Consider the following 17,732-nt stretch of genomic DNA (forward strand, 5'->3'; position numbering starts at 1 on the left):
TTTAACGTTTCTAAAATCTGTTTTTAACTTATTAAAAGAGCTATCTTAGGTAGGTATTATTGGTCACCATACTTTTCCTTTTGGCACTTCTTTTCTTCATATATTGCTCTCACGTCCCTGTGAACTGGTGATAGAAACAGCATAGTAAGATCATAATTTCTTAACCTTCTAAGCTTCTCTTTTATAGTATCTTTTGAATGGTACATGTTTGCCAGAGGTCCATGTTAGAGTTATTGAGTCTTAGGTGATTTTATTTTTCCACATAACTGCCTGACCTGTTTTTTGTGGTCTAAGGTTTGTCGGTATCTGAAGTGTCATGGTTTTCTAGTCATAGCTTGCTATTACTTTATCTCCTATACATGCTTTGTTTTTACCTACATACTGTGTATTCTCTTTATTAAAATGGAGTACATAGGCTACAGAGTCACAGTATTTGTCAGGCTTAAAGGGGGAACTACACAACATGGTCATTAAACCCCTGAGTCTGTGAGACATTTTAGTATATTTGTTTCTGTGCATAGTATTATGGACTCTTCTGCTTGCGTGTGATGGAGTTCATGCTTTCAAGATACATGGCCCAAATCACTGTAAATGTGCTGACCTTGCCAAGGCTGCTGCATCCACTTTGGATACATCTTATCCAATGTTATCTTACATATTGGGAGAAACCAAACATTTCAAAAAGTCATTCGTCCTCATCAAACCAGAACATGTAGTTTTAATGCAAAGTTAGAATGCTGCATTGGGAGCCCCTGGAATAAAGTTCAGTTGTCTGGCCTGAGCCATGGTGGAAAGAGCAAGTGTTGGCTTGCTGTTTCCATTTTGAGTCAATATGCATGGCTCCTGTCCAGAGGTTATGTGGGACAGATGGGATTGAGTGTCCTTTGAGTTTCTTCCAGTCCTGTTCAACACCCATGGATTAAGGGGTAGTTTGTGTATAGCATATTTTATTTTCAAGAGTATTTAATGTGAGCAAGTCCAAAGAAGGTGTGGAGATAAACTTATTTCAATGTGTGAAAGCTCCATGTTTGAGTTGAGCCTTCTCTGTAGCCTGTGGAGAAAAATGGGCACTTACAGAATTATCTGCTCTTAAAATGAAGCACTGTCTGGATTTAGCTATTTCATTTTCTTTTAAAAAAAGAAATCAAGATTATATGTTTTAAAGTTAACTATCTCACTTTTGGATGGGTAAACTTTGGTGAAATGCATTTTGGTCTTCACTCTCAAAATAACAGCATGGCAGAGGCTTTTTGGTTTGGTTTTGTTTTTATTGTTTTGGAGTTTTTTTCCCTTCCCAACACTAACTTCTTCCCTTTGCTTCCCCACCTTTTAGATTGATTGTTCAGGAAACATCACACTGGATAATGCTGTAAGGAAGGATGGCACTGTAGAGCAGAATCAGCCAAAACCCCCTTCAAACAGGACTGTGCAGTCACCAAACTCCTCAGTGCCATCACCAGGCCTCTCAGGTAATTGAATGTCGTGCAATTTTGTATTTAAGTGGTGCAATTGAAAAATCAAATGTGGCAATGTTAACACTGACATCAGAATTAATTCTGTTTTATATTAAACATGAGAAATAAGAAAATGAATGCAAAGTTGTAGAAACCCTGGTAGGAGGTAGAGTTAATATTTTAGCATTGTGATCAAAAGTTAAGCATCTAGATCTTAAAAACAGGGAGGAAAAAAGGGAGTAGATTTTAGCAAATTGGATAGAAATCCATAGGAAAGTGACACTCCCAGGTGTACACCAGATTAAAACCTAGCAGCTGTGATAAGAGACAAGTATTTGAGAAGGTGAGAGAGGGTGTAACAGCAGACTAGAAATGGTGCCTTGGGTGGGTACTGCAGCACTGCCACAGGATGGCCAGAGAAGTTACTGTGACGGGTGGCTGAATGTGGTGGAGCTGGAGGATCCAGGGGATTCCTGTCACCATGCTAGTGGCCCACCATGCTGGTGGCAGCTGTTCCTTGCTCCATTTTCTGACCTGAGCTGTGGGAAGGCTGTGTGAGTGGGAACTCCCAAGGAGCACTTGTGCAATGTTCATGCACTCATGGGGTGGTCCCACATTCCTGCAGGACAGCAGAGACAGCGGGTGGTGCATTCACAGGCAGCACTGACAGCCCACTCAGCCTTCTCAGGGCTGCTGCTCAGCAATCTGCTCCATAAGGCTTTTGGCTCTCTGGGCCCCAGACCTTTGGTCTCTCTCATATCTGTCCCCCAGACTTTTTCCTTCTTGCAGCTCCAAGTTTCCTGGCAGTTCTCCTGAGAGATCTGCTTGAATTTAGTAAGACAAAACAGCCTGCAGTGATCAGGTGGAGAGGTCAGCCAGGCAAGGTACTCACCCATCGGCCTCCTTGCATGTATGGGCCCTTTCTTAGTCCTCTTTCCTTCTGTTATCTCATGCCTCTCATCCTTTCATGAAAATGTGTTGAATGAGATATTTCTCGCTGTAGGAGAAATTTTCCCTAAAATGTGTGTATGTCTCTGAGTCACATCTCAGGCCTGTGTTCTGTTCTAATCTGTTCTTCTGTCCTAGGAGGAGTCAGTGTGACAAGCGTACACCCTCCAATTCGTTCACCCAGTGCCTCCAGTGTTGGGAGCAGAGAGAGGTAAGGAAAGTGTGAGAAAAGAAAATGTAACTTCCACCTCCACAGAACATGCCTGAGTCTCTTCTCTCTTTAATGCATAAAGATGTTGATTTGCCTCACCTTCTCTGTTAACAGGTCAGGCCTGATGGTTGTTATAGCACTCTTTGCATTCTAAAAGCAGTAATTTAATTTGTAATGTATTAATAGAACATCTAAAAATGTATTGACTCTGTAAATGATGGTTAGGTTTGCGTTATTGAAAGAATACCATTTATAAATTAGGTTTTAAGTTCAGAAAAATCAGCTAAAGGAGAAAGCTGCATATTGAAGGCCCTTGTGGAACTATAAATTACTCCAGATTTAAGGAACTGATGCTACAAAGAGGGTTATTAAGAATTTTCTGCTGCAATACAGTTAAGTGAGCACTAGATATCTACTGAGAGTCTACCCAAATGTTTTTATCCCTTACTGATGGAATATTAATGAACAAATATATTTACACAGCGTTGTTTAAAGAGTGCAGATCTGTTAATGCGTTACAATAAATTAGAGCATACATCTGACATGAGATTAATTTTTCATGCAGAGAAAAATCAGATGACATTCATCCTACTTGAGTTGTAAATGCAGGTGCTTTTTAATCTGAAATACCTTTTGCTCTATTCCATTTACATGGTAAATTCTGTGAAGGACTCTTAAGAACAGTTTAAATGAACAGTTTAAATGGTTGTTTGAAGAGTCTTTACTTGCATTTAAAAATGTGATTTGATATGCTGCTGCTTGAATTAATTTTGTTAGATTTAAATTCCTCACTTTTATTTAAAAAGGTAAGCAGATATTTTAAAGTTTTATTGTCCATTCTCATCTTGTTAGGACTAAATACATGAAAAAAAGACAGATCTAGTTCTAAAAGTAGGGACCAAGTTTTGGTGGAGCTGCAAGGCTCTAAGAAAGTTTCCCAAGACAATATAAACATGTATTTTATCTGCTTTATTTGGTTGTGTAGTTTACAGTGTCCAGTGAAGGTGCTTTTTTGTGCATGATTTGAAAGAAACTGAGTTTTGCAAATTTTGCCCTAATGGGTCAAACCATGAGTAATTCTCAAATTTTAATGGTGGAGCCATTAAAATTTTCCCATTTGGTAATGCTTTTTCAGTATACATCAAAGGAAATAAGCTTGGATGTTGCATTCCATAAAGAGAGTACTACTCAGGATTCAAAGAAACAAAGTAGATTCACATCCTGAGGTCTTGGAAAGCATCAGTGTACAAAAGGTGTCCAGTTCTCACTCTCAATTTCCTTTTTTTCCTGCTTCTTCCTGTTATTTGCAGTTCTGGCTCCTCCAGCAGGCCACCAGGAGCTGATTCCACACACAAAGTCCCTGTTGTTATGTTGGAGCCCATCAGAATTAAGCAGGAGTCAAGTCCCTCAAACGAGGCCTTTGATTTCCCCATCGTTGTCGTGAAGGAAGAGGAGGAGGAATCCCGGCCTCGGAATGTAATGTTTGCAGCTGGAAAGAGCTCCTTTCTCTCTGGAGGGTATTTTGTATTTATGGGGACTAAAATAATTTACTTGTATTCTCTTGGGAACTGTTTCAGGGGAAAACTAAAAAGCTAAGTAAAAGGAAGAGGTGAAATTCAAAATCAAACTAGCCTACTGCCAATTAAATGGTGTGATCAGACTGCTTTTATCCATTGAAAACCTGGGAAATCCAGGAATAACTTGCAGAGATGAAATTTTCAGGTGCTGCTAGGAAGTGTTTCTAGTGATAGTGCAGGAATATCCATAAACAAGGTACTAGTTTTTTGGGCCGTCTGAGATTAGTTTTTTATTGGTGGAGCAGTAAATATCCTTTCATAGCTAATTTCTGGTGTTCATTTGCCTGTGTTATAGAGTGTTAGTAATTTCTGCATGCATGTAGCACGTTGTGTGGCTGCTGGTATATAAATCTGTTATTCAGGTCAGTTAGCATGTTTTTAGGGTCATGTAAATTCACGTAAATAACTGTGATCTTGACTTCCTTTGTTTCTTCCTGCAGTCCATACTTACTTCCTTGCTGCTGGATACCAGTCACAATTCCACTTCTGAGGAAGCCATGCTAAGAACAGATGCACCAGACAGCACAGATGACCAGCCAGGGGCACTGCAGGAGAACACATTCCCTGGGAAAACAGGATGGATGGGATCCTCCCACGCTGGCGAGGGCAGAAAAGAGGATGATCCCAATGAAGATTGGTGTGCTGTATGCCAAAATGGAGGGAAGCTCCTCTGCTGTGAGAAGTGTCCCAAAGTATTCCATCTTTCTTGTCATGTCCCTACGTTGATGAGCTTTCCAAGGTAATTGACAATTTAAATTCCATCTAAAATTGCACTAGAAGACATTACACTTGTGAATTGTGAAACCCAGGGTAAGAAGTTTCAGTCTCAGAGGAAGCGCAGTGCCTTCTTTAAAGTCTTTTATCCAGGAGTTTTATTACTTGGAGAAAATCTGAATTTTCATGAAACTTCAGCTTAATTGTATCTTTTTCTACAAAATCTAGTAAAACTCTTCACTTATTTGACAATTAAGCAAGATCACATCTAGGGCATCTATTATTAAAACTGGAACACAGAATTAGCAATCTGTCATAAAATGTTTTAAGAGTGAGTGAAAATAGTTAAACTCCTTAATAATAATGATTTTTTAAAAAAAAGAAAAATGAAGACTTGTCTACAGGAAAAATCTGAATTAATATAGTATTAAATATATTACTTCAGTGCTTAACATGACTACACTCCAAGCATGGGATGTGTAGTGACTGACATATTTTATAACAGTCAGTGTTGAAACAAGCATTGGGCTTTCTTGGTTGGCTGTTACAAAACCATTGCTCAGTTTCTTGACTTTCAAAATCGAGCCTTAAGTACATTATTGTTATAAGCATTACGGGCATTTGCTTCTGGAATTAGTGTCTTTGATTGAAATAAAGGGCATTTGTCAATGCCCAGCTTGGAAATGTCATGCAATAAGCTTGTTTGCATTAAAGGATAAAAACATTGGTCATAGCATGCTCATTGGTTAATGCTTTTATAAATATTAGGTTTTCTGATTAAATATCAGCATAGTTTACTGTGTAAAACATTTGGATAGCAACTTAGATTAGCAGGTTGATCATCTCTGTGCTACTCTGAACAGGCATAATTCTGGAAGTATGTCTTTCTTTTAAATGTCAGTTGAAATGGCACATAAAAGTGTTTCTCTTGCTTTTTGAAACTTCAGTTTCCAGGGTTTTTTAAATTAAAACAATGCTACATTACAGCTTTATGCCATAAGGAAAGCCCAGTAAGGTTACAGTAAGCACTTAAATTAATAAATATTCTTTCTGGCAAGGAAACAAAAAGTAATCTTGAAGCAGATAGATAACTGTGCATTACAAGACTTTGTTTCTATTAAAATTAAATATTCAATAGCAAGTCTTTAAAATGCTTTATTTTTACTGGATCATTCAGTGGAAACTGAGATAATGTCTGAGGGCAAGAGAGCCAAAGCCCACTTTGGTGGCGGGTGTTCAGATCTGTAAAGGTGCAAATTGCTACAGGTGCATTGTGTTCCTGGGCTCCAGAGCAGTTAGGTGAAGTTTCCTCCTGACTTCTGATGTATCAGGTTTTTGTTCTCATCTTTGTGGGGTTGCTTACTTTTTTTTCTCTCAACTCTTAAGTCTGCCAAACAAACTTTAGTCTCTTAGCATCAGTTCCTCCAAACACACAAAAAAAATTGTTATTATTGTGTCAGGGGTGTCAGTCTGCTGCTTTCATGGTTGGTTTTTTTTCCTGTTTCAGATGGGTAGAGCAATTTCATAGGTTCATAGAGTGTTTTGTTCACAGGGCTTTTTGGGTTGGAGGGACCTTTAAAGACCCTCTAATCTGATGCCCCCTGCAACGCTCAGGGACATCGTCAACTAGACAAGGTTGCTCAGAGCCCCATCCAACCTGGCCTTGAATATTTGCAGGAATAAGGCATCCAGCACCTCTCTGAGCAACCTGTGCCAGTGTTTCACAGTCCTCACTGTAAAAAACTTTTTCCTTGTATCCAGTCTGAATCTGCCCTCTTTCAGTTTAAAACAATATTCCCACGTAGATTCATAAGGCCACAGCAGCTTTTTTCATTCACTCCAACCTACCACATTCTTCCTGATTCTTGGATATTTTAATACATCATTCCTCTAATTTGTTCCTTGTTTTCTTGTATCTCAAGATCTCTAGGTCATAGCCTGTATTAATTTTTGTGTATCTGCCACATCATTTCTGTGAGGCTAATCCAGGCACAGAGGTGACACTGTCATAAATCACTCTGTGAAGTTAAGACAGTAGTAAGCAAAACTGCTTCTTGAAGCAAAATGCCCATCATTCACCATGCATGCTAAAACTTGGCAGATGGTGAAAATTTTTGGATCACTCTGAATAGAAAACAGTAAGATTTTCTGCCTTACTATTGAAATGAAAAAAGGGTGCTGCAGAAACTATTTCCCATTTATGAAGACTGTTTAACATACCTTTGGGTAGATGCATGCATTTGGTCTCACAGCTGGTTATTGCTGGATTCTGTCTATTGTGTGATGATTCAGCCCTCTGGTGGTTATCTGCAAGCATGCAGTTTCTCTCTTTTTGTAGAGAACTATAGTAAAAAAATAGACTCTTCATAGTTGTTTTCAAAATTTTCAAGTTTATAAATTGTGTTTAACAATCAGTAGATATAACTTGCAGAACTAATTATCTTATAATCTCATGCTGACCTGTAAATCTCCAGTACTGTCTTAGGCAAACTGGTAAAATCACGAATATCTGAAAGTTTTAGGGAGTGAAATATTTTCAGTTTTACAAAGAATCCTGGTAATCTCTGTAGATTTGTAACGTGCTGTAGGATCAAGCTTGTAGAGGGCACATGGTTCTCACCATATAATACTAACACTTTGCCTTCTCTTTAGCCCATATGACTCCTTCAGTCCCTCTGTAGTTATACAGGGCTTTCATAGTGCTGTCCCTAAATCCTGTGAGCTCAAGTGAAAAAACTCAGTATTGACAAAGGTAGAGACCATCTGTCTGTCTTTCTGCTAGGACACCAATAATGGCACCAGTGACACTAAAAGGAAACAAGTTGTAGTAAAACATTTTTGCCAGCAGCCTTTTGTACCACCACCAAGGAAACAACAGAGATGCAGAGAAATCCCACCCCCCAGATGAGGGATTTCTATACCCAGAAATATGTGGAAAGCCTTCCACAAAGGAGTGCTCCCTCACTGAGGTCAATGTGTCTGTTTGTCTTCTTTAGTGGTGAGTGGATCTGTACATTCTGTCGGGATTTGTCCAAGCCAGAAGTTGAATATGACTGTGATAAACCTGCTCACAGCTCTGAAAAAAGAAAATTGGAAGACACCATGGGTTTGGCACCCATAGACCGCAGGGTAAGGATAAAATTATTATTTAAAACTTTAAAGCAGAAGCAATTTTGAACTGTGTTAGAAACTTTTGTGTTTACCTGTTTTCAGTTGGCAAATTGTGTAAATATGCTGAAATTAGTATTTCATTTGGGGTCTTAGTCTACATGTAGAATGATGGAGACTCCCAGGTTCATGATGTATGGCACTGATTATGTGGGTGATATGATGAGATTTATTGCTAACACAGTATCTAAATATTGCCAATGCAGTGTATCATATAAGCAGGTCTGAAGGGCTGTAACATAGACAGGGCCAGCTGGAAACATGCAGATTTGCACAAAGCACAATTGCAAAGCAGCAAAGCACCCATGGAGCTACATTAGGATTTTATCTCCACCTCTTACTCCCCTGTCCAAACCTGAGTGTTCCCATTCTCGGGCTGGATGTACCCTGTAGGTGTCCCTGCAGGGGTGGGATCCACCTGGAAGCTGCCCTGCAGCCTCAGAGGTCACTTTGCCATTTGGCCCAGGCTCCAGGAGCATTTTGTGCCCTTTGCAGGCCCATGTGTGCCAGGATCAGTCACAGCCATCACCACTCCCCCACCCAGGGAATGCATTAATTATGCAAACATCCAGACAGTTCCTCCTTCAATTCCCACCTGGAGTTCTTATCTTAGGACAGATCACATTGCCCATCAGTTGTGTGTGTGTGTGTAGGACAGACCATGTTGCACCATTATTTACATGTGCTCTATTTGTATTTTGCATTAAATGTAAGTTATAAGCCCTGTAAAGATGCTAATAAGGGATCAGCAAGCATAAAATCACACAGAAGTATTTTTCAGAATCTCTTTTAAGGCTCAAGATGCAGTTTAATATATTTGTATACACAAAGAAAAAGGGGGAATACTGAGTTCTGTATTTTCTGTAGTTTGTGATTTTAGAATAAACATGTAGGATTCCTGAATTAATTGGGTATCTATTTTTCTTGGCACAGAAGTGTGAAAGACTGCTGCTATACCTCTACTGTCATGAAATGAGTCCTGCCTTTCAAGATCCAGTTCCTCCCACAGTATGTACTTCACTTCTTTCTATTTTATGTTAGCAGCATATTTGCCATGTTTCTAGTGGCATTCTAAAGTCTATTATCATAAGTCAAACTCCACAGACATTCAATGCATTAAACGTGCTTAGTTTTATGCGAACTGTCAGAAGGAGGAAGTTAAAAGTTGAAGCATTGGGTTGGCAGGGGATTTACAAGTAAAATTCCACAATAACTGATTTTACTTAATACTTCAAAAGTAGTTTAAAAAGTGAGTTCTAACACTGCTGACTTTATACCCTGAGTTACATTACTGAGAAGGTAAATTGGGATATATTTGGGGGTTTTAAACATTACCTGATTTTGAGAATTGGGATACTCCATAGTACTAATACGAAATTGAATTTCTTATTGACTTGAAATTTGTTAGTTTAAAATAGTAAACAGTACATGGGTGCAGTAGAAGTCCAAAGCTACAAAAAGCTACCACTGTGATCAGATGAAAAGATGTTCTTCATGACAAGTCAATGGGAAAGAGTTCATCAAAAAGCAGTATGTTCCTAGGCAGCCTTTATTCCATTTGAATAAGAATTCTGAAGAACATTCCACAGAGTTTAATAATAAGAAATAGCACAAGAGATTAATTGATTATTCATATTATGGTCATGTGTTACTAAATTCAGGTATTAAAAACATGAATTCAATTAGGAGAATGTAGGGAAAAATACAAATATATTACTACCGGTTTTCATTCTTACTTACTTTCTTATTCTTTCTAAAGAAAAAAAACTCTTGATCCTACAGCCACAGTTTAGGTATGAAAACCAGTGATATCTCTGAAATTTGCCATAATTTCAAAGGACTTATTTCATATGGTGATCTTGAGAGTGAAACTTAATAGAGAGCTTATTTGACTACACCTGAAAATAACATCCAAACCAACTCATTGGCTCTATTATGTGTACTTAGTGGAGTTTTTTATGTGTTTCTCTTTGATTTTGAAATAGGCATTGGAAAGACTATACTTTAGCCAACAAATTGTCATACATCACTGTTAATCCACAAACTGTCTGCATGTATGTTAGAAGTGCAATTCTTGTATCTTTGAGTTGTACTTTGAAGATGAGACTAAATCTTGCCTACTCCCTCAAATCCAAGTGTTTATGAAACAATAAATTATGAACATGATTGCATTTTGGACTTTTTTCCCCCACTTAGGTCCCTGATTACTACAGAATAATCAAGAAGCCTATGGACTTGTCAACCATCAAGAGAAGACTTGAAGTGACCAATTCATTCTACACAAAGCCAGAAGATTTTGTGGCTGATTTCAGACTGATTTTCCAAAACTGTGCTGAATTTAATGAGGTTAGAAAAGTAGATACTTTATCAGCTTTGTTGGCTTAGTTGTTTTCAGTATAACTGTAATGGGGGCACAACTTACAACACAAGAATTTATTGTATTAAACTTGCTTTGATGATGAGACTGCAGTGAAAACATAGATCAGATTTGACACTGCTGTGGTCTGAGATAACTCTGCAGTGCAGATCTTTCCAGAAAAAGGAGGAGGGGGTAACAAACCCAGGTGAATGGCCCAACAGCAGCTAAAGAAAAGGACAATGTTTATCATACAGGTTAATGGTGGGCGTTATGATCTAAAATTTGGTTTCATCCTGCTTGTGTCAGATCTTAAATTCAGTGAGATTTTAATTCTGGGAGCCCTTATGATTTCAAGTTGCATGCAGTTGTTATTATCCCCTACTGCATATAAAGGGAGTATGTGGTAAAATAGGGATGCAGGTTCTGAGTGGACCACAAAATGAGAGAGAATTAAAATGGGAATAAAGGCTTTTCCACATGGCTTCTGTGGGGTTCTCATCCAGTCACCCTGAGAGCTAGGACTTACTCCTACACTGGTGATACCTGCTTCAGGAAATTGGTACCTGTGGTGGTTGTGGATGACTTTAGGACTGCTCAGTCTTCTGTGTTACAGTCATCATCTACTAAGTAATAACTAAAAAGATCTGTAAGCTAGAAAAGTTTCTAACACCCTGAGGGTATATTTGTGTGTTCCACAGCACAACACAACTCTGTCCCCCTGCTCCCACCCCAGTCAGGATTTAAGAGTTTTTAGAATCTTTATACAGCTTTGAGTACCCAGGCAATGTGGCTTTTGTGGTCACTTCTGTTGTCACCGGTTAGAGAAAAAAAATCATTGGTGGTTGTTGGCTGGAAGATCTGCCCTCACTCTGTATTTCTGTGCTCTTTGGGGCCCTGTGCTCCATAGCCATTCCTGCTGATGAGTTTTTTTTTTTTTTTTGAGTTTGTACCTAAAAGACCTAATGTGATCTAATTCCAAAGCTATTTCACAGTGCACTGATGTTGTTCATTCACCCACAGCCTGATTCAGAAGTGGCTGATGCTGGCATGAAACTCGAAGCCTACTTTGAAGACCTTCTAAGGAATCTTTATCCTGAGAGAAAGTTCCCTGTACAGCCAAGCAGCAAGAGTGAAAAAGATAACCCAGAGCTTACTGATGACTCGGATGATGACTTTGTACAGCCCCGGAAAAAACGCCTCAAAGGAGAAGAGCGTCAGTTCCTTAAATGAGCCACATGTGTTACTACAGAAAGTTTTTTAAAAACTGAAAATATTTATCACTGGTATCACTGTTTTGACTTGTAGGTTTGTGAATATTTACTAGACTTTCTACCCCCTGTCTGAAACACAAATCTAATGGAGATCAAGGAATGTGAAGAGCTTCTCTGAAGTTCAAACCTTTCATCTCTTTTCTGGAGCAGCTCAGAAATTGCCATTTGCGTGGGGTGACAGCTGTTTAACTTTGCTTTGAAGAAGTTTGTATAAAATTGAACTTCAAAACACAACATGAGTTCAACATGTGGCTTCTCTGAGTTTAAAATGTGATCTCACCAGACTTTTAATTTTACCAAAGGCATGTGGCTGGCCATAATTTGATCTCTCTGTACTGTATTTAACACAAGCCATGAAAAAAGATGGTGTAATGTTATTGTCCTGCAGTACTGGTTGGTACAATGAAAGTGTAGTCGCCCCCAAAGAAGTTACTGGAAATTTTTAAATGTAAGGGAGAGGGTATTAAAAATAACTTAAAAAAAAAGAAAAAGAAGAAGAATTTGTGTGAGAGTTTCTAATGGAGGAAGTAAAGAACAGAATATTTTGGTTTGGGCCATGTTTCTCACCACCAGCAGGAACCAATGGTATTTCTGTACTATTTTAACAGGTGTCTCAAGTGTGATGTACCTCTGTTAAATGAAGTTGGTGGGAAAGTCTTAAGTGGAAAAATGTTTGTTTGCAAAACCAGTCATTTTTGTGAATTTTTAAAAGAGGGGAGAAAAAGCATCCTTTCTGTGCACAATCTCTTGTTCTTTTCCCACATTTCTAAATATGTCAGAATGCAACCAGTATTCACTCGGGAGTACACAAGTTTGAAGAGAAAGATATTGCTCTTCAGCCTTCCATCTGTCCCTGATCACCTGAAAACAAAGATGAATTACCTTATTTTGTTCCAGCTACTTTCCAGAAGCTCTGACAACAACCTTGGGATTGCTTCTGTACTCAGAGCACACCTCCAGTGCGACCCACCTGTGAAAGCTTTCCATCAGTTCTGTGGTTCCAGCTGGCTCCCTGAAAAACTCCAAACTTTATCCAAACAAAACTTCATCTGACTCTGACCTTTTATTTTAAGGCATCTCCAAGGGCATTGCTTGAGGTTTCATTCCTGTGAGGGAAGATTCCCTTGACTTTAGCACTGCTGATGGATGATGTCCCCAGGCTGGAAGGGAAGGGCTTTGGGGGGCTGGGACATACCTGGGGGTGTGCAGGAGCTCTGGGAGGTCGGCACTGGGAATTGCTGTCTGAGCCCCTCCGCAAACACCCTGTGCCGACATTCCCAGGTAACGCCAGCTGCTCCTCGGGGTAATTTTGGGGTGTCAGGGGGTCTGTCTGGGCTGAAGCATCTCTGGGTGCCTGTTCAGAGCATGGCTGAGGAGCCGTGGGCAGCCCTTTATCCATGTCCATTCCAGCACCATCCCCAGGGTGTGTGTGTGGCACAGGCAGGACACTGCAGGCCCAGCTCCTCCCCTGCAGGTACCGAGGACAAGAGGGGCTGGTTCCCTTCCTGGGGCTCCCGGCCTCCTCCTGCCCCGCATTCCCAGCCAGCTGGGACACACTGAAGAAACACCAAGGAACATTCCTGGCAGGGAGTGGGAGTCACCAAGGGCTCCATGGAGCTCTGGGCCAGGAAAGTGGCCCCAGCCTCAGCACCTGCAGTGATTTTGGGCTGTGAACACTCACCTGCAGGAAACGCCCCTCTGCAGCTGGGACCAGCCCTGACACTCTCCAGAAGAACTTTGGCCATGGACCAAGTGAACCCTCAGGACTTGTCCTGCTCATTTCTCCCTGGAAAGGGACATGGAATGAGCACCTTTACAGCTGTTGGGTAAATCCTGGAAAGGGCAGGAAACCAGGGTTATTGGAAGACTTTTGTGCTGTTGTGTCAGGTACCAGCCAGTTCTGCTCTAGAGCCAGTCTAGGGGCTGGTGTGTAAAGTAGCACTAGCAGGAAAGAAGGAGTTACCTTTGCACAGGAATTCCCTTGCTGGCAGCAGCCATCCCCATCCCAGGCAGGACCTTCCTCATGAGCCTGAGATCGGCTCAGGTGCTTGTAGCAGGGTGCTGACAAGGTCAAGATTCTGAATTCAATCCCCACATGGATCAATCACGTATCACCGTTTGACTTGATGATCCTCGTGTCTCTTTCCAACTCAGACTCTCCAGTGCTCCAGAAATAAAGAGCAAACAGTTTCCACTGGCTTTTTAAACCCACGGGTTTTTCCATGGGGGAGTGCGAGCCACAGAGAAAGTGGGGGAGAGGAGGGAGAGCACTAAGTCTTACCCAGCAGGTGTCGGATGAGCGGCTGGAGCAGGACCGAGCCCCGGCGGGGCCCCGTCCCACACCGGGCGCAGTCCGGACCCGGCCCCAGCGCCCGGCCCGGAGCGGCTCCTCCCGCCCCCGGCGATCCAGCGCCGCTCGTTCCGCGGGGGCGCGGCGGGCGGGAGCCCCCGGGGGTTCGGGCACGGGGGAGGGGGCGGAGGGCGCTGCTCTGCCCGGGGGGTGCGGTGCCCTCGGGGTTCCGGCCGGGGCGGCTCCGCATCCCCGGGGCGCTGCGGGGCAGGGGCCGCGCCGGAGCCGCTGCTGCCGCTCCGCGTCCGCCAGGCGGCGCCCACGGGCCGGGGCCGCGGGCGGTGCTGAGGGAGCGGCGGCGGCGGCGGGAGGGTCCCGGGGCCCGCCCGCTCCCAGCCGCGATCCAGCGCCCGCTCCGGGAACCGCCGCCCTCCTCCCGGGCCCGGCACGGCCCCGGCTCCCCGCGGCCGCACCGGGACCGTACCCAGAGCCGCGGCGGGAACCCAGCCCCGCGCCGGCCGAGCAGGAGAAAAGCGGCAGCGCCGGGCTCGGCCCCAGCGCCCGGCCCGGAGCGGCTCCTCCCGCCCGCGGCGATCCCGGTCCTCAGCCCAGCCCAAATCCCGCACCGCGCCCGCCGAGGAGAAGCGGCTCCGCCCGGGTCCCTCAGCAGACACCGGCAGGACCCGGACCCAGATCTCGGGGCCCGGATCCCGGCCTCATCTCAGCGCCTCAAGCCCCGCGCAGCGCTCCGAGCGCCGGTCCCGCCGCAGCCCGGGACGAGCATCCCCCGCACCGAGCGGAGCGGGCGCGGATCCGCCGGGATTCATGGGCGGGGCGGGGCTGGCACAGGTGCGATGGGAACGGGCTGTGGGTACCGGCCCTCGGGCAGCGCGGAGCTCGCTTCTAACGCCTCTGCTCGTCCTTCCTTTTCTCCCTTTTCCTTTTGTTCTTCCCCCCCCCTTTTTCTTTCCGTTTTCTCCTATATGGAAAATCACTCTATGCAAAGCCGGTGTCCATAAAGGAGAGAAAAAAAGCCCCGCCACTTTATTTATTAAAAACCCTTCAAGCCAGGCTGTTTTTCCATGCTTTCTGTTCTAATCTAAAAGATTTATAAGCTTTACTAGAAAAGAGTTCAAAACCACAGCAAAATACCAAGAATCCAATTATATCAGCAAAATAACTTATTTTTCTCATGCACCCCATCACAGGTCCTGGTGGGACCATCAAGTGCTAAGGATGCAGTATGGAGCAGGGAAAAAATTAGGATCATTTCTCTTCTCCAATTCCTGTGTTCTCAGTGAGGTTAGGAAAAACAAGGGGAATTCAGTTTACACAAGAAGATTGGAGTCTTGTTTTTAGTGACTGGCAGACAACACTCGTAGGGAAACACATTTCCACCTCTCTCAGCACAGGCAAACCACAAACAGCAGGATGGAATCTTGGAACAGAAATTATCAGGTGCTTTTTCCCAAGGTAGCATCTCCCCAGACAGCAGCCAGTGTAAGCACAGCTCACAGGAGAGGAGGGGAGGATCTCTCTTGTGAAAAATGCCAATCACTTGCTTTTAGAATTTTAAAAGTTTAATAGCAATAAAATGGTTATAAAAATAGTAATATAATTAGAGTAATAAAAATTTGGACAATTAGGATTTAGGACAATATGAGACAATAAGAACAAAATGTTACTGACAGTCCAGGTACCTCTTTCTGGGCAAAATAAGCCCAAAAAAGGACCCATGTTAACACAGGATTAATCCTTAAAAGCAACAGCCTGTTGCATATTCATACACCTCATACATGATGCATAAATTCCATTCAAACACAGGATTCTGTCTGGTCAGTGTCAGCTTCTTCCTCTGAATCCTAACAGCGCCTTCGGGGCTGAGTGAGGCGGGAAGAACTCGATAAGAGAGCAATAAATTCTTTTTGTCTGAAAGATTTAGGTGTCCTGTGGCTGCTATCTCAGTGTGAGTACTTTCTTTAAAAAAAGTATCTTGCATAGCATAGTTTCTATTTTAACATTTTTATAACCTAAAACTATAACACACTACTTAAGAATTAATACAGCATAACTTTCTAACACAACACATATAATATTCATTTTAATATTTGCGAAAAGCCAATCATAAAATACACATTTTTCAAGTCTCTTCTCCTGGGATAGATGTTGTCCCTGTTTCCCTGCCTTTCACATCGTCCACAGCAAATTGTCCTTATGGGTAACATGTAAGAAAAGAAAAATTCCAAGTGAAATTTGCCAGGACGACAGCCCTGGGACAGACATTGTCCCTGCCGTGCTCCTGCTCTTTTCAGAGTAGCCAGGAGCCCCCAAATTAGCACAAAGAGCCACCCTCAGTACCACAGTTATTGACACCTCAGCTCTTGGCTGCAAAGAAGTGTCCTGGAAGCCCCAGCAGGAGCACAACCCTCAGCACAGGTCCCTTTGCACAGTCCAGCTGCACACAAAGCACACACTCAAACTCCTCCCTCCAAACTCAGGTGCCTTCTGGATGCCAAAGAAAAAGGAATTCCAATCCAACTGGGATTTCCTCCCCCTCCCCGCCTGCAGGGCACAGCTGGACAAGGGCAGCACTCCCTCCCTGGCCTGCTGGGTTCAGTCTGACTGCTCCAAGCTCTGCCCCACTGTGGAATTACAGATGAAATATTACACATACAGCAAACCCTTCTTGAATTAAAAAGATAACACTTCACTCAACTGGAGAAAAAAGAGTGAGATCTGCTATATTTCCCTAAGCCAGGCAACACAATTCAAGACAAACAAAAAAGCCTTTTCAGTTTGGGTCAAAAAGAACCTTTCATTCCACTTTTTCACCATTTTCAACAATCTACCATATTAATTTTGTCTCTCTTCAAACAAAAAGCCAATTCAGCTTTGAGAACTGCATATTCTGGTGTCTCAAGCTACCACATAAATGCATTTCTCTTCCTCTGTGCCCCAAATATATCCTAGAATAGAACCATCCAAACTCACTTTTCCTGGGAACCTGCAGAATTCTGTGTCAGCAGCTCAGCACTGCCTGATGAAAATCCCACAGATTTCCAGTGGGTTCTGCCTGCCTGGATTTCCAATTTCCTGCCCTGGCATCTGGGGCAGTTGTTTCCACTGGGCAGGACAGGGAGGGGCTCGCTCACACCTTGTCTCTCCCTGAGCTGCCATCGAAGCCTTTGGGTGCTGCTGTGTCAGCCCCAGGCCCTAAAGCAGCATTTCCTTCCTTCCACCCTTCCAGAGCTGCCCCACAGTGCCCAGGAATGCCCCTGACCAAACCCCACAGCCCTGGTTTGCTGGCTTGTTCCCAGCCCTAAGGGATTTCACTGAAACTAGGGCTGAAAGGCTTCCTCAGAAGGAAGAACATTTAAGTGTGTCTGAGCAATCCCTCAGGTCCATCCCTTTCTCTCCCTGCCTTTTGCTCATCTCCTACTCATCCATACAGCCCGTGTCCCCACGCAGCGCCCACCTGGCCGGTTCCTTCAGGTGGTCCCACAGAATTCCCAGCAAACAGGAGATCCACATCTCCCTCACCCTGCCCCTGCTCTGGGGGTCACAGAGAGCACATCTGGAATGCTCAAAAACTGCTCAGCTTTGCTGCTTCCAGGACTTTCACACCCAGAGAACTGAGCATTCCCAGATATAAACACCGCATTTGATACAAATCTGACAGAGATTTGATTTGGCTGTCAGCGCTATGGCTGGTTCCACACAGACAGACGAGGCTGCTGCCA

The 17,732-nt window shown here is 43.1% G+C and overlaps 1 protein-coding gene across 1 annotated transcript in view; it reads left to right on the top strand.

Moving 5' to 3' along the window:
- Positions 1-12,854, top strand: part of TRIM24 (tripartite motif containing 24) — a 38,377-nt gene extending 25,523 nt beyond the window's left edge. Inside the window, exons 11-18 of the mRNA XM_030959761.1 lie at positions 1,334-1,469; positions 2,541-2,613; positions 3,924-4,089; positions 4,631-4,929; positions 7,901-8,033; positions 9,006-9,080; positions 10,269-10,418; positions 11,452-12,854. Coding sequence (XP_030815621.1) covers positions 1,334-1,469; positions 2,541-2,613; positions 3,924-4,089; positions 4,631-4,929; positions 7,901-8,033; positions 9,006-9,080; positions 10,269-10,418; positions 11,452-11,661 — 1,242 coding nt within the window. The 3' untranslated portion in view covers positions 11,662-12,854. The remainder of the gene's footprint in view (positions 1-1,333; positions 1,470-2,540; positions 2,614-3,923; positions 4,090-4,630; positions 4,930-7,900; positions 8,034-9,005; positions 9,081-10,268; positions 10,419-11,451) is intronic.
- Positions 12,855-17,732: the final 4,878 nt, after the last annotated feature.

This window comes from Camarhynchus parvulus, chromosome 1A (assembly GCF_901933205.1).
Source record: "Camarhynchus parvulus chromosome 1A, STF_HiC, whole genome shotgun sequence".
Classification (NCBI taxonomy): Eukaryota; Metazoa; Chordata; class Aves; order Passeriformes; family Thraupidae; genus Camarhynchus; species Camarhynchus parvulus.